The sequence below is a fragment of the Dendrobates tinctorius genome, unplaced genomic scaffold (assembly GCF_039654945.1).
Source record: "Dendrobates tinctorius isolate UK_male_01 unplaced genomic scaffold, ASM3965494v1 ptg000082l, whole genome shotgun sequence".
In the NCBI taxonomy this organism is placed as follows: Eukaryota; Metazoa; Chordata; class Amphibia; order Anura; family Dendrobatidae; genus Dendrobates; species Dendrobates tinctorius.
In genome coordinates, this window is record NW_027361750.1 from 10451376 (window position 1) to 10464451 (window position 13076).

General features: G+C 46.7%; 1 protein-coding gene across 8 annotated transcripts in view; it reads right to left on the minus strand.

The window, feature by feature from the left end:
• The window catches only part of ADHFE1 (alcohol dehydrogenase iron containing 1), a 72376-nt gene that overhangs the window by 46242 nt on the left and 13058 nt on the right, over positions 1-13076 (minus strand). For 3 of the 8 annotated variants that reach the window (XM_073583903.1, XM_073583905.1, XM_073583902.1), the window contains exons 2-3: positions 5090-5198; positions 4028-4065 (exon numbers count right to left, since the gene is read on the minus strand). The exons of 2 other annotated variants lie outside the window; for them this stretch is intronic. In XM_073583903.1, the coding sequence (XP_073440004.1) occupies positions 4028-4065; positions 5090-5145 (94 nt within the window). In that variant the 5' untranslated portion in view covers positions 5146-5198. Of the gene's footprint in view, positions 1-4027; positions 4066-5089; positions 5199-7793; positions 8650-13076 lie in introns of those variants that run through there. 3 more of the 8 variants (XM_073583904.1, XM_073583910.1, XM_073583906.1) reach the window with 3 other exon arrangements.

Here is a 13076-nt window from a genome sequence, read left to right on the forward strand (position 1 = left end):
CCTGCGGATTTAATGCAGATTTCCTGCGGATTTAATGCAGATTTCCTGCGGATTTAATGCAGATTTCCTGCAGATTTTTTTGAGGATTTCCCCTGTGTTATGACACCTGCGGATTCCTATAATGGAGCAGGTGTAAAATGCTGTGGAATCCGCACAAAGAACTGACATGCTGCGGAAATGAACTCGCAGCGTTTAGGCTGCGGATTTTTCTGCAGTATGTGCACAGCGTTTTTCATTTTACATGGGTTAAAATGGTACTGTACACCGCAGGAGAATCCGCAACGTGTGCACAGACCCCAACACCTCTATACACAGCTGATAACACAGGATCCACCAATCACAGAAGGTGATGTCACAGCTCCCCCTGCTCCCTCCCTTCACAATTACCTTTGTACACGCGCATTAGATGCCTGAACAAAAAATATCGGGTCGGAGTTAGTTTATTGCTACTAATGTACGTTAACTGATTGAAACAAGAGTCTGAACTAGCCCCAGTGTGAATATTGCAAGGTTTCTCATTTTCACTTTTTTTTATACAGATTGTGATTTGGAAAAAATATATACTGTATATATTGCCAAAATTTTTAAATAATTCACTGTTCTAGAGCCAAATTGGTTTAGAAATTAAACCAGTTGAACTTAACTACCGTATTTTTCGCTTTATAAGACGCTCCGGATTATAAGACGCACCACAATTTTTGAGGAGAAAAATAAGAAAAAAATATTTTTTAATAAAATGGTGGTGCCTCTTATAATCCTTGCATCTTATTGCTTACCGGGGTTGGTGGCTGCGGTGTAGAGGGATCCCAGGCTCGCTGCTGGAGGAGGCAGGCGTGGAGTGATGCTGCAGGCCGCATTCAGGGATGAGGGGGGGCTCCGATGTGTGCTGTTGCTGCTGCAGAGTCTTGTGCTGGTGTCAGGTTTCTCCACTTGTCCGGCGGTTGGAAGCCGGTGCTCCGGTGCGGCGTTGTGTGCCCATCGATGCCCGGGGCTCTGCCGACATTGTTCGACAGACCAGAGCCCCAGCATTTCCTCGGTTCCCTGTATATGTGCGCTGAAGTGCCGGTAAAAAAAAAAATGGCCGCCGGCGCGTGCGCAGATGGGATCTCGGGACCAGTTCTCGAGAGATGAGATCTGAAATCTCATCTCTCGAGAGCTGGATCCCGAGATCCCATCTGCGCACGCGCGGCGGCCATTTTTTTGCAGGCACCACCGCGCGCACACAGGGAACCCAGGGAAAATGGCCGCCGGCGCGTGCGCAGATGGGATCTCGGGACCCACCTCTCGAGAGATGAGATTTCAAATCTCATCTCTCGAGAACTGGGTCCCGAGATCCCATCTGCGCACGCGCCGGCGGCCATCTTTTTACCGGCACACAGGGAACTGAGGAAATGCCGGGGCTCTGGCCTGTCGCTCAATGTTGGCAGAGCCCCGGGCATCGACGGGCACACAACGCGGCACCGGACACACCCGCAGCAGCGGCCAGCAACCGCCGGACGCCCCCGATCACAGCCTAGGTAAGGCATGTCCGCTTTGTAAGACGCACCCCTGTTTTCCCCCCAAATTTTGGGGGGAAAAAAGTGCGTCTTACAAAGCGGAAAATACGGTAATTTTGTGGTGCGGAAAACGAATATGATGCTTAAATTTGCTGATTGGCTTTAATTTTCAAGATCCAGAGGAGGTTGTAATTACTTCTGACACCTTTCATGCAGGTTTATAGAAAAATTGCGTCTTTACCATTTCATCATTATTATTGCATTGTTAGTAGCTCGTCTATTACATCATCTATTTAGTCTTCAGTATTCTATCAACTTAGGGTAACAATCAAAAAAAATGCCAACTCCGCTCCGATGACGTAATCCCAATTACAGTTACATCGCCTACTTCTATAAATGCTCTCTGTGTAAGGTATACGGTTTTAACAGGTCCTTAAAGAATAATATGAATCTAGACTCGTGGAACAGTGAGCGATGGACATGGTGAGCTATTTCACCAAGATATTGCGGCAGTAGAGAAAAGATATCAAGGAAAATGGAATCCGTCAATGCTTGCAGATTAATGAAACTTTTATGCAGTAATTATATGTAGCAGTAAAAGAAAAACTCTTTGATGTCATAGAAGCAAGAGCCAACTAAAAATTTCATTGAGGGCTAGAGAGAATGGAGTGCTGACCTCATGGGTATAAACAAATATATTTTACTAGCTGAAGAGCCCGGCGCTGCCCGGGCATAGTAACTAAGTGTGGTTAGTCATAACAAATTATAATTATCCTCCATCCCATAGTCCCGTACCCATATACCCATCATACATATCCTCCATCCCATAGTCGAGTGCCCATATACCATCACACATCCTCCATCCCATAGTCCCATGCCCATATACCCATCACACATTCTTCATCCCATAGTCCCATGCCCATATACCCATCATACATATCCTCCATCCCATAGTCGAGTGCCCATATACCATCACACATCCTCCATCCCATAGTCCCATGCCCATATACCCATCACACATTCTTCATCCCATAGTCCCATGCCCATATACCCATCATACATATCCTCCATCCCATAGTCGAGTGCCCATATACCCATCACACATCCTTCATCTCATAGTTCCATGCCCATATACCCATCATACATATCCGCCATCCCATAGTCCCGTGCCCATATACCCATCATACATATCCGCCATCCCATAGTCCCGTGCCCATATACCCATCATACATATCCGCCATCCCATAGTCCCGTGCCCATATACCCATCATACATATCCGCCATCCCATAGTCCCGTGCCCATATACCCGTCATACATATCCTCCATCCCATAGTCCAGTGCCCATATACCCATCACACATCCTCCATCCCATAGTCAACCATTATGACATCATAATGAGCGGCGGGGCTTGCAACCTATGATGACATCAGCGTCGCCATGGCAACCATTATGACATCATAATGAGGGGCGGGGCTTGATACACACTTTTTCCCCATTATGTAGATAGGGGCAAAATTGTTTGGTGAATTGGAACGCGCGGGGTTAAAATTTCGCCTCACAACATAGCCTAGGACACTCTCGGGGTCCAGACGTGTGACTGTGCCAAATTTTGTGGCTGTAGCTGTGACGGTGCGGATGCCAATCCCGGACACACACACATACATACATACATACATACATACATACATACACACCCACATTGAGCTTTATATATTAGATTAGTCAAAAATAATCATAAAAAATATATACATACAAGGTGTAAATCAAGAAGGAAACAACAAGTGTCAACAAATGTCACCTGGGGAATAGTCCATGTAATCGGGCTGTCACAAGCACAGAGGAATTGTTTTAGCATACTGTATATGAGTTAAATGTTGTGAGTCAAGCATATAGAAATCCCTACCATTACATCATGTAAATACACCAACTAACGAAAGGGGGGGTATCAACACAGGAGAAAAATGTTATGAGTATTTCTCAGGTACATCCATATCCTAGTGATATACTTTTCCCAAGAGAAATGATATGCATAGGTAACTCATATAGACGTTACTAGGGTGCTTATTAGATCATTGCATATTCCAATGAGAACACAACTTACCCATGTTTAAAGGCGCAAGTGCAAATCAATGTTCCATGTGCACCGCCCCGACGCGCGTTTCGCATTTGCTTTCTCACAGGCGTCTCATTTCATTGTCAGATTTGAACTCAGGAGGTCAAAATCATTAAGAAATAGCTAAATATGTAGAACAAATATCAACAATGTAGATCAAATATTAACATAGTAAAGATGTTAACAAAAAAGCTGATTTAAACAATAGGTCATTTTCCGGTGACACGTTCCCTTGAAATAAGTCCCTGACAATCTTAATGGGGATGTATTAGATTTGGTTTACAGTTTTATTTATTTTTTTAAATCTTGCACAACCTCTTATGTCCTCCAACCAATCAGCTGCCAAACATATGGATGTGCTTGTTTTACCTTTAAGACTACTGAGTTCAAGTTTATCTTATGGGTTTCCATTCCTACCTTGGGAGTAAGTATGAGAATGGGCTGGACATCTGCACCTAAAATAGAAAAGAAGGACAGGCTAGGCTACTTTTTTTTTTTTTTTTTAAAACACTGTGCACACTTAGGCTGGTTTCACATTTGCGTTAAAGGCCGCAGCGTCGGCCTGCGCACGGCCGCTGCTAAGCCCCGCCCCCTGCCGCGCCTTTGCCGGTAGCTCCACCTCCGGGCGCATGACGCTGCATGCGTCATGCGTCCCCTATCTTCATCACTGAGGACGCAGGCCGTGAGCAGTATGCGTTTGACGGCGCCTGCGTCCTTTTGATGGTTCGCCTCCCGCAACCAAATTGCAACAAGTTGCGTTTGGCGCTGGTCGGCACACGGTCAAAACGCATACTGCGCATGGCCTGCGTCCACAGTGATAAAGATAGGGGACGCATGACGCATGCAGCGTCATGCGTCCGGAGGCGGAGCTACCGGCGGAGGCGCGGCAGGGGGCGGGGCTTAGCGGTGGCCGTGTGCAGGCCGACGCTGCGGCCTTTAACGCAAATGTGAAACCGGCCTTAGCCTACCTGTGTACCGGAAGTCTGCCAAAAGCATATGAAGATACAAAGGATTTACACCTCTACAAAACAGAGCAGTAGTAAAGCCACAAACATGAGTCCTAAGGGTTTGTGCGCACGTTAAGTATTTGCAGCAATTTTTCTACGTAAAACATGCTGCATAATATGAGCATTTTTCCCCCCCATGTTTTACTTGCGTTTCTGCCCCATTAATATGAATGGATAAAAACACTGCAGAAACACTGTAAGAATTGACATGCTGCAGAGCTGGAAAAACAAACAAACCACGCTCTGATGGGTCAAAACCGCAATGAAAAAATAAGAAGCATGTGCAGGAGATGTCAGAAATCTCAGTCACTTTGCTGGCACAGTAAGGTGCAGCTTTTTTCCTTTAAAAAAAAAAAAAAAAAAAAAACCAGGGCAAAAATACAGGGTGTGAACAGCCCCTTTAATTTTATGACAGGTAAAATAAATGCACATTCTTATGGCTGAACAGAAATACATGAAGTGAAAAGCTTACGATGCTCCGTGCAGTAGTCTCAGGAGGTGAATCACTTTGTCACGTCCAGCAGCCATTACGGTACAGACAGGGCTGATCTGAAGACTCTCCTCGAGAAATAAAACAATCACTAAAAGTAAAAGCAAAACTTTATGTATGTTTGCCTGTCTATCCCCCATCTGGGGGTCTCCCTGTCTTCACAGGGGGATTTCTTTCCTATTCCTAAGCCTTCCCTTTCCTACCTTCCTTTCCTGTTAAAATTTTTTAAAATTTAATAAAAATTATTGGAAAATAAAAGTAAAAGCAAAAAACAAACATTTGTCCACAATCCTGGATATGACGGCCTCATGCTGCAGCAGTGTTCCCATGTAACCTGCAGGGTTTTATAATGGTCGATCAATTGCTTGTAACAACCGCAGATCCACAAAACAGCAAATCGATCAGTGAGCCTTTATGGTTTTATATTGTAAATGCATTATGTTATACTTTCCATTTCAAATTGACGTTATGTGGGGGTTTTTTGTGCTGCAATCGTGGTAAAAACGTAACAATTCTATTACGATTGCAGCAAATAAATGCACCGTGACTGCTGTGTGTGAACACTACCGTGGTGATTTCACTCTTGACAGACGTTTTCTACACCAACCACAGGTCAACAAGCTTAGTTCACGTTTGTTTTTAAGGCCTTATTCAAAACTTAGCTAGCCGTGCCCACATATTGCACATGGGACTGTCTGTGTGATTGTCCGTATTGTGAATGGGTGCCAGAGCTGCCTTTAATTCTATGATCTGATTGCAGATCAAAGGAGTGAAAGTTGTGAAATCGGCCATGAGCAATGGCACACTGGATATAATGGGTCCTTGTGCTCTCCAAGTGAGATCCATGGTGCATATGGATTGATAAAACAGTCTGGCTTTTCTTTACTCCATCATGGTGCCAGGGTGTATGAATTCTGGCAGTTGAGGCACCTCAGGAGCGTGTTTGCTTCCCTGCAAGACATTCAGTGCAGGCATCCTTCTCAGTGCTTTGGAGGATCACGCTGTGTGTCCTGCATAAATACTACTACATTGTGGGCCTCCCGTATTGTGCCAACAGCAGTAACTCCTCCAGCACAGTAGTGAGACTAGGCAGCGCTACCATGCCGGCTCTATGGGTTTCAAGAGCCGGCACAGCAGGGCTGCCTACTTTCTTTCCACAAATTTTGCATCATTTTAGTGGAACATGTGACGAGTTGCAAAAAAGGTTATAGACAAAAATGAAGAGCATTTTTTATTTTGGGCAATTCATGAACCACACACGTCATTTTGAAGAATTTGGCACAAAAAAAAAAAAACCAACAAATTCCACAAGACAAGAGAAAAGTGACTAAAAATAAAAAAACAAAACACAAAATTATGAAATCAGCCCAATTATCTAACAACATTCAAGATATGCAACTTTGGATTTGGAGCTTTTTTTTCCTTTTCTGGTCGTATCCTTCCTTGAAGTCAGAAACATTTGTGCTGTCATTTCAGACTGCAAAAGCAGGTATTGAAATAAAGAAACCTCAGATGGAGTCCGAGTTCAGTGTTTTGGACTCTGAGGCTGTGTGCACACCATGCGGATTCTCCTGCAGAATTTTCTGTGCGGATTTGTCTAAATCCGGAGGTCAAAAGACCTGAGGTTTATCTGCAGATTTTTTGCGGTTTGACACCTGCCATGGAGCAGGTGCCAAACCGCAGCAGAATCCGCACAAAGAATTGACATGCTGCGGATCTGAAACTGCAGCAAATCTGCGCAGAAACTTCCGCACCGTGGGCACTGCGGATTTCATTTCCGATAGACTAAAAGGGTACTGTACAACGCAGCAGAACCTGCTGCGCATCCACAGAGCCAAGACGTGTCCATGTGATTGTGCCAGCTGCATAGCACCCAATAGTTCCATTCACACTGCAGTGCCCTCAGTTATGCCACCATGACACAACGCCGCTCCCAATAATCTCGCAGAGCTCTGGGCAGGTTTATGTATCAATCACCAGCCGTATGAAAGTCACAGATCGCACTGCACATAGCAAGGTGGGCAGAAGTGTGGTGTTCTAGGACAGGACGAGGGCTCCTGGACACTTGTCCGTTATGGGACCAGATAGTCACGTGCTGCGTACAGCCCCTAAACGTCTTTGCCACTTATTACCACTCTGCTACCTCAGTCAATGGTTATACGTCATGGGAAGAAAGCAGCTTTTCAAACTAAACCAAGTGATATAGTCTACAGGTAAAGTCCAGCTACTGTGTCCAACGAAAACATACGGCTCGTAGTGATGAGTGAACGTGCTGGGATAAGGTGTTATCTGAGCATGCTCGGGGGCTATCCGAGTGTCTTTGGCGTGCTCGAATGATATGTTTGAGTTCCCAAAGCTGCATGTCTCGCGGCTGCCTGTGTTGTGGCTGTTGAGCAGCTGTGAGACATGCAGGAGAGAGGACTCGGACATATTTTTCGAGCACGCCGAAGACACTGGGTTAGCCCCCGAGCATGCTCAGATAACACCTTATCCGTGCACATTCACGCCTCACTAACAGCTAGTATGTAGACAGACAGATGCAGTATATCCTCACAATGTATAGGTTTCCTCAGTCGTGCCTATCTGAGCTCGCTTACTAAGTCTGCTTTCTATTCTTCAGTTGGTGGTCACATTGCTGCACATTCCACTGGGCAGAGACTAGGAGACAGACTGCGGATAGGAATACCTGGAGCAAAAGTGGTGTGTGGTCATAGGACAAGACGGCAAACCCTGCTTCCTCCTCGCTCCCCGTCACTGGAAAGCTCTGCCTTTCCCAGCATTCAGTGCTGGCGTATTCTCACTGGCAGTAATGTGATCTGTGGTATACTCCCCCAGCTGTAGACCACTAGTCCCAGGACAGCAGCCACCGTGTGCTCATTCCCTACAGGACAGCAGCAGCCACCGTGTGCTCATTCCCTACAGGACAGCAGCAGCCACCGTGTGCTCATTCCCTACAGGACAGCAGCAGCAGCCACCGTGTGCTCATTCCCTACAGGACAGCAGCAGCAGCCACCGTGTGCTCATACCCTACAGGGCAGCAGCCACCGTGTGCTCATTCCCTACAGGACAGCAGCAGCAGCCACCGTGTGCTCATTCCCTACAGGACAGCAGCAGCAGCCACCGTGTGCTCATTCCCTACAGGACAGCAGCAGCAGCCACCGTGTGCTCATTCCCTACAGGACAGCAGCAGCAGCCACCGTGTGCTCATTCCCTACAGGACAGCAGCAGCAGCCACTGTGTGCTCATACCCTACAGGGCAGCAGTCACCGTGTGCTCATTCCCTACAGGACAGCAGCAGCAGCCACCGTGTGCTCATTCCCTACAGGACAGCAGCAGCAGCCACCGTGTGCTCATTCCCTACAGGACAGCAGCAGCAGCCACCGTGTGCTCATTCCCTACAGGACAGCAGCAGCAGCCACCGTGTGCTCATTCCCTACAGGACAGCAGCAGCAGCCACCGTGTGCTCATTCCCTACAGGACAGCAGCAGCAGCCACCGTGTGCTCATTCCCTACAGGACAGCAGCAGCAGCCACCGTGTGCTCATTCCCTACAGGACAGCAGCCACCGTGTGCTCATTCCCTACAGGACAGCAGCCACCGTGTGCTCATTCCCTACAGGACAGCAGCCACCGTGTGCTCATTCCCTACAGGACAGCAGCCACCGTGTGCTCATTCCCTACAGGACAGCAGCCACCGTGTGCTCATTCCCTACAGGACAGCAGCCACCGTGTGCTCATTCCCTACAGGACAGCAGCCACCGTGTGCTCATTCCCTACAGGACAGCAGCCACCGTGTGCTCATTCCCTACAGGACAGCAGCCACCGTGTGCTCATTCCCTACAGGACAGCAGCCACCGTGTGCTCATTCCCTACAGGACAGCAGCCACCGTGTGCTCATTCCCTACAGGACAGCAGCCACCGTGTGCTCATTCCCTACAGGACAGCAGCCACCGTGTGCTCATTCCCTACAGGACAGCAGCCACCGTGTGCTCATTCCCTACAGGACAGCAGCCACCGTGTGCTCATTCCCTACAGGACAGCAGCCACCGTGTACTCATTCCCTACAGGACAGCAGCCACCGTGTACTCATTCCCTACAGGACAGCAGCCACTGTGTGCTCATTCCCTACAGGACAGCAGCCACTGTGTGCTCATTCCCTACAGGACAGCAGCCACTGTGTACTCATTCCCTACAGGACAGCAGCCACTGTGTACTCATTCCCTACAGGACAGCAGCCACTGTGTACTCATTCCCTACAGGACAGCAGCCACTGTGTACTCATTCCCTACAGGACAGCAGCCACTGTGTGCTCATTCCCTGCCTTGCTGGCTACTGGAGACACAATGGTGCACAGTGTCACCACAGATGTTATCATATGAAAATGTGCAGCTTTTCAGCAACGAGACGTCACTGCATTTCCCCATGTGGGAGAGGACTCCTGAACGAGCATGTCACTTCTTTTAACCATTTCAGAGCTTAAAGAACGCTGAAATGGTTAAAGAGTGACTTAAAGGAACCCGTTACCAGAAAAAAACGCTATTAATCTGCAGCTATGGGAATAAGCTGCGGGTTAATACAGTTACGAACCCGCCCTTACCCAAACGCTGCGGGGAGAAAATGAAGTTTATTCCCCCCGGCAGCATGCCCGATTCAGTCACCTCTCTGAGAATAGAGAGCAGCGGCTATAATGTGCCACCGGCCCTAATGCAGAAAAGTGTCAGTCAGGGCTGAGGAGCATTATAGCCGCTGCTCTCTATTCTCAGAGCGGTGACTGAATCTGGCACGCTGCTGGGGGGGGGGTAAAGTTAATTTTCTCCACGCAGAGTTCGGGTAAGCGCTGGGCAGGATAACATTATTAACCAACAGATTAACTCCATATCTGCAGGATGATAGCATTTTTCTGGTGATAGGCTCCCTTTAAGAACCATGTGCACAGCAATGTCATTTTGACATTGTTGTGTATTGCATTCATTTTATAAGGCCGGGATCACGCATGCGAGAAACTCGGACAAGTCTCGCATCTTAATACCCGGCACTGCCGCCGGCACTCGGGAGCAGAGCGTGCAGCTGCATAGAAATAAATGTAGCCGAACACTGCGCTTCCGAGTGCCGGCGGCACTGTCAGGTATTGACGTGCGGGACTCGTCCGAGTTTCTTGCAAGTCTAACCCCGGCCTCAGGCAGGGTCTGCCCGAAAAGACGACGTGTACACATACCCTTAGATCAGGGTTCCCCAGCTCCAGTCCTCAAGGCCCACCAACAGATCATGTTTTCAGGATTTCCTTTGTATTGCACAGATGAAGCAATTATCACCTGAGCAATACTAAGGAAATCCTGAAAACATGATCTGTTGGTGGGCCTTGAGGACTGGAGCTGGGGAACCCTGCCTTAGATTGTTAGAAAGAGATCGTTGTCGGATTCTCAGTCAGAGATCAGCCGCATTCTCATTCGTGCAGTTTCCTCACACACTCACCAGCACTTCTGTCCATAGAATATAGGGCAGCACGGTGGCTCAGTACTGCACATCCACCCCAATTCAATAGGTGGCAGATGTGCAGTACCTGGCTGCGGCCACTATGCAGCGCAACACATCCAGCAGCCGGCAGGAACAGCTGATATGTAGGTTGGCAGGTGTCGCACATCCACCTATCAGATACTGATGACTTCGCCTAAGGATATGCTGCAGTGATGATAATGTGTGCAAACTGTAAAGCGCTGCGGAATGTTAGCGCTATATAAAAAAAAATAAAGATTATTATAATATAAGCATGGTTCCAATGATATGCCTTAGGACATGTCTAGTAATTTTAAATTGATGCCCTATCCTTAGAATAGGTCATCAATATCGGGTGGGGTGTGACACCCAGCACCTCTGACGATCAGCTGGTCCCTGGTGCCAGTGGCGTCCGGAAATGCTGAGCTGCGCATACAGAATAATGACGGTGGCCGAGTACTGCACATCCACCCCAATTCAATAGGTGGCAGATCTGCAGTACCTGGCTGCGGCCACCATGCAGCGCAACACATCCAGCAGCCGGCAGGAACAGCTGACATGTGGTGTGGCAGGTGTCGCACATCCACCTATCAGATACCGATGACTTCGCCTAAGGATATGCTGCAGTTCCATTTAGTTTCCTCTATTAATGTCTTGTGAAGAATTAAAAGCTGCTGCTGCTGCTGCAAAAAAAAAAAAGCTCATATACAGGCTGCACACAGATGACAAGTGAGAAAACAATCGTCCAAGTTTTTGGGATGGAAACGGAATAATATATATATACACACACACACAAGCTTATGTGAATCTACCCTAATGAGCATTACTGATTTATCTAAAGTTTGCAGAATTAGCAGTCTTCCTGACAGCAGATTGGAAATCTATCATACCTCGAACATTTAGGCTAAAATCCCTGCAAGTAAGCCAGAGACAGCAGTCAAGAGTTTTAACAAGAAGTCCAACTTGGGCGTTTTTTTTTTGTTGCCTTGGCCACATTATGACGTGGACCCTCCTGATAAATACTGCACTCGGACAGAGGCCGGCACCATACTCATGCACCAGTGTAAAGAAATGTCCCCAATGTCTAATTTACACCAGCTCCTAAATGGATACAACCTACAACAGTATTGAAGAACTTGTCTAATTTAAAACTTCCAAACAATTTCTTACTTGAGCGAGAAAGGGAAGAGAGGAGGGAAAAAACAGGATAACTTCTCTCCACTTGGTACTGTGTGTTCCCCACTGGTCTCCGGACATCAACATTCAGTAGGGGCAACATGTGACCACTGAAACAGATTATCTTCCCGACAGATAATGATGCCAAGAAAAATTCTTCCTCCTTTCTCCCATTAACAAAATCAGAGTACAAGCCCCATAGGAAATCTTGCCCATTGTGTGACAAATACAGGCTAAAAAGTCTTCTTTGACATTCTTTCCAATGCGGTGTCTTTTTTTTTTTTTTTTTTCCTTCTTTTCCTCTTTAAATTTCATATAAAAGCGAGAGGGGGCTCCAGGCAGAAGCCACCTGAACAAAGGTCAGGGCTAGTGATGAGCGAGTATACTCGTTGCTCAGGTTTTCCTGAGCATGCTCGGGTGTCCTCCGAGTATTTTGGCGTGCTCGGAGATTTAGTTTTCATCGCCTCAGCTGCATGATTTGTGGCTGCTGGACAGGCTGAATACATGTGGGGGTTGCCTATTTGTTAGTGAATTCCCACATGTATTCAGCCTGTCCAGCAGCCACAAATCATGCAGCTGAGGCGATGAAAACTAAATCTCCGAGCACGCCAAAATACTCGGAGATCACTAGAGCATGCTCGGGAAAACCCAAGCAACGAGAATACTCGCTCACCACTAGCCAGGTCACTTTCAGCCGCTTCATAGATTAAAATGCCAGAAGTCAAAATAGTGACAAAAGACAGAACAAATGCACAACAAGTCAGTTAGACAATGCTATGCATATGTTCATTATTTGTGATAAAAACTATCAGTTTTTACCATTTCTTCAGGGGGGGTTCCATTTATAATCTATCCCAAAAAAGACATTTTGGCCAAATAAATCCTACAAAAAAAGGAAATACCAATAATGAACAAACTGTAAATCACAAAAATTAAAGATGCAACCAAAAAAAAAAAAAGTCACCGTCTCTAAATACTCTTTTTGGGTTGTGTTTTGACCAAATAACCTAAGAGTACATACATAGGGATTTTAGTGTTTTCTTCTGGCATATTTTGTAAAAATATAGACAGAGATAATAAGGACTGTTTGCTAGGAGTCAATAGATACACTTTTTATGTGCTGCATACACATCACATACACCTCCATTGTATGTTTGCTTTTACTCCCCTTTTTAAACGCTGGTTAATATGACTGGCACTTTTTGTTGCCTTTAACAGACCTGTAACAATTATATAAAAAACAAAAACCCATTTAACTTCTTTGACACACAAATTGAGATCAACTGTTAGGCCGGGATCACA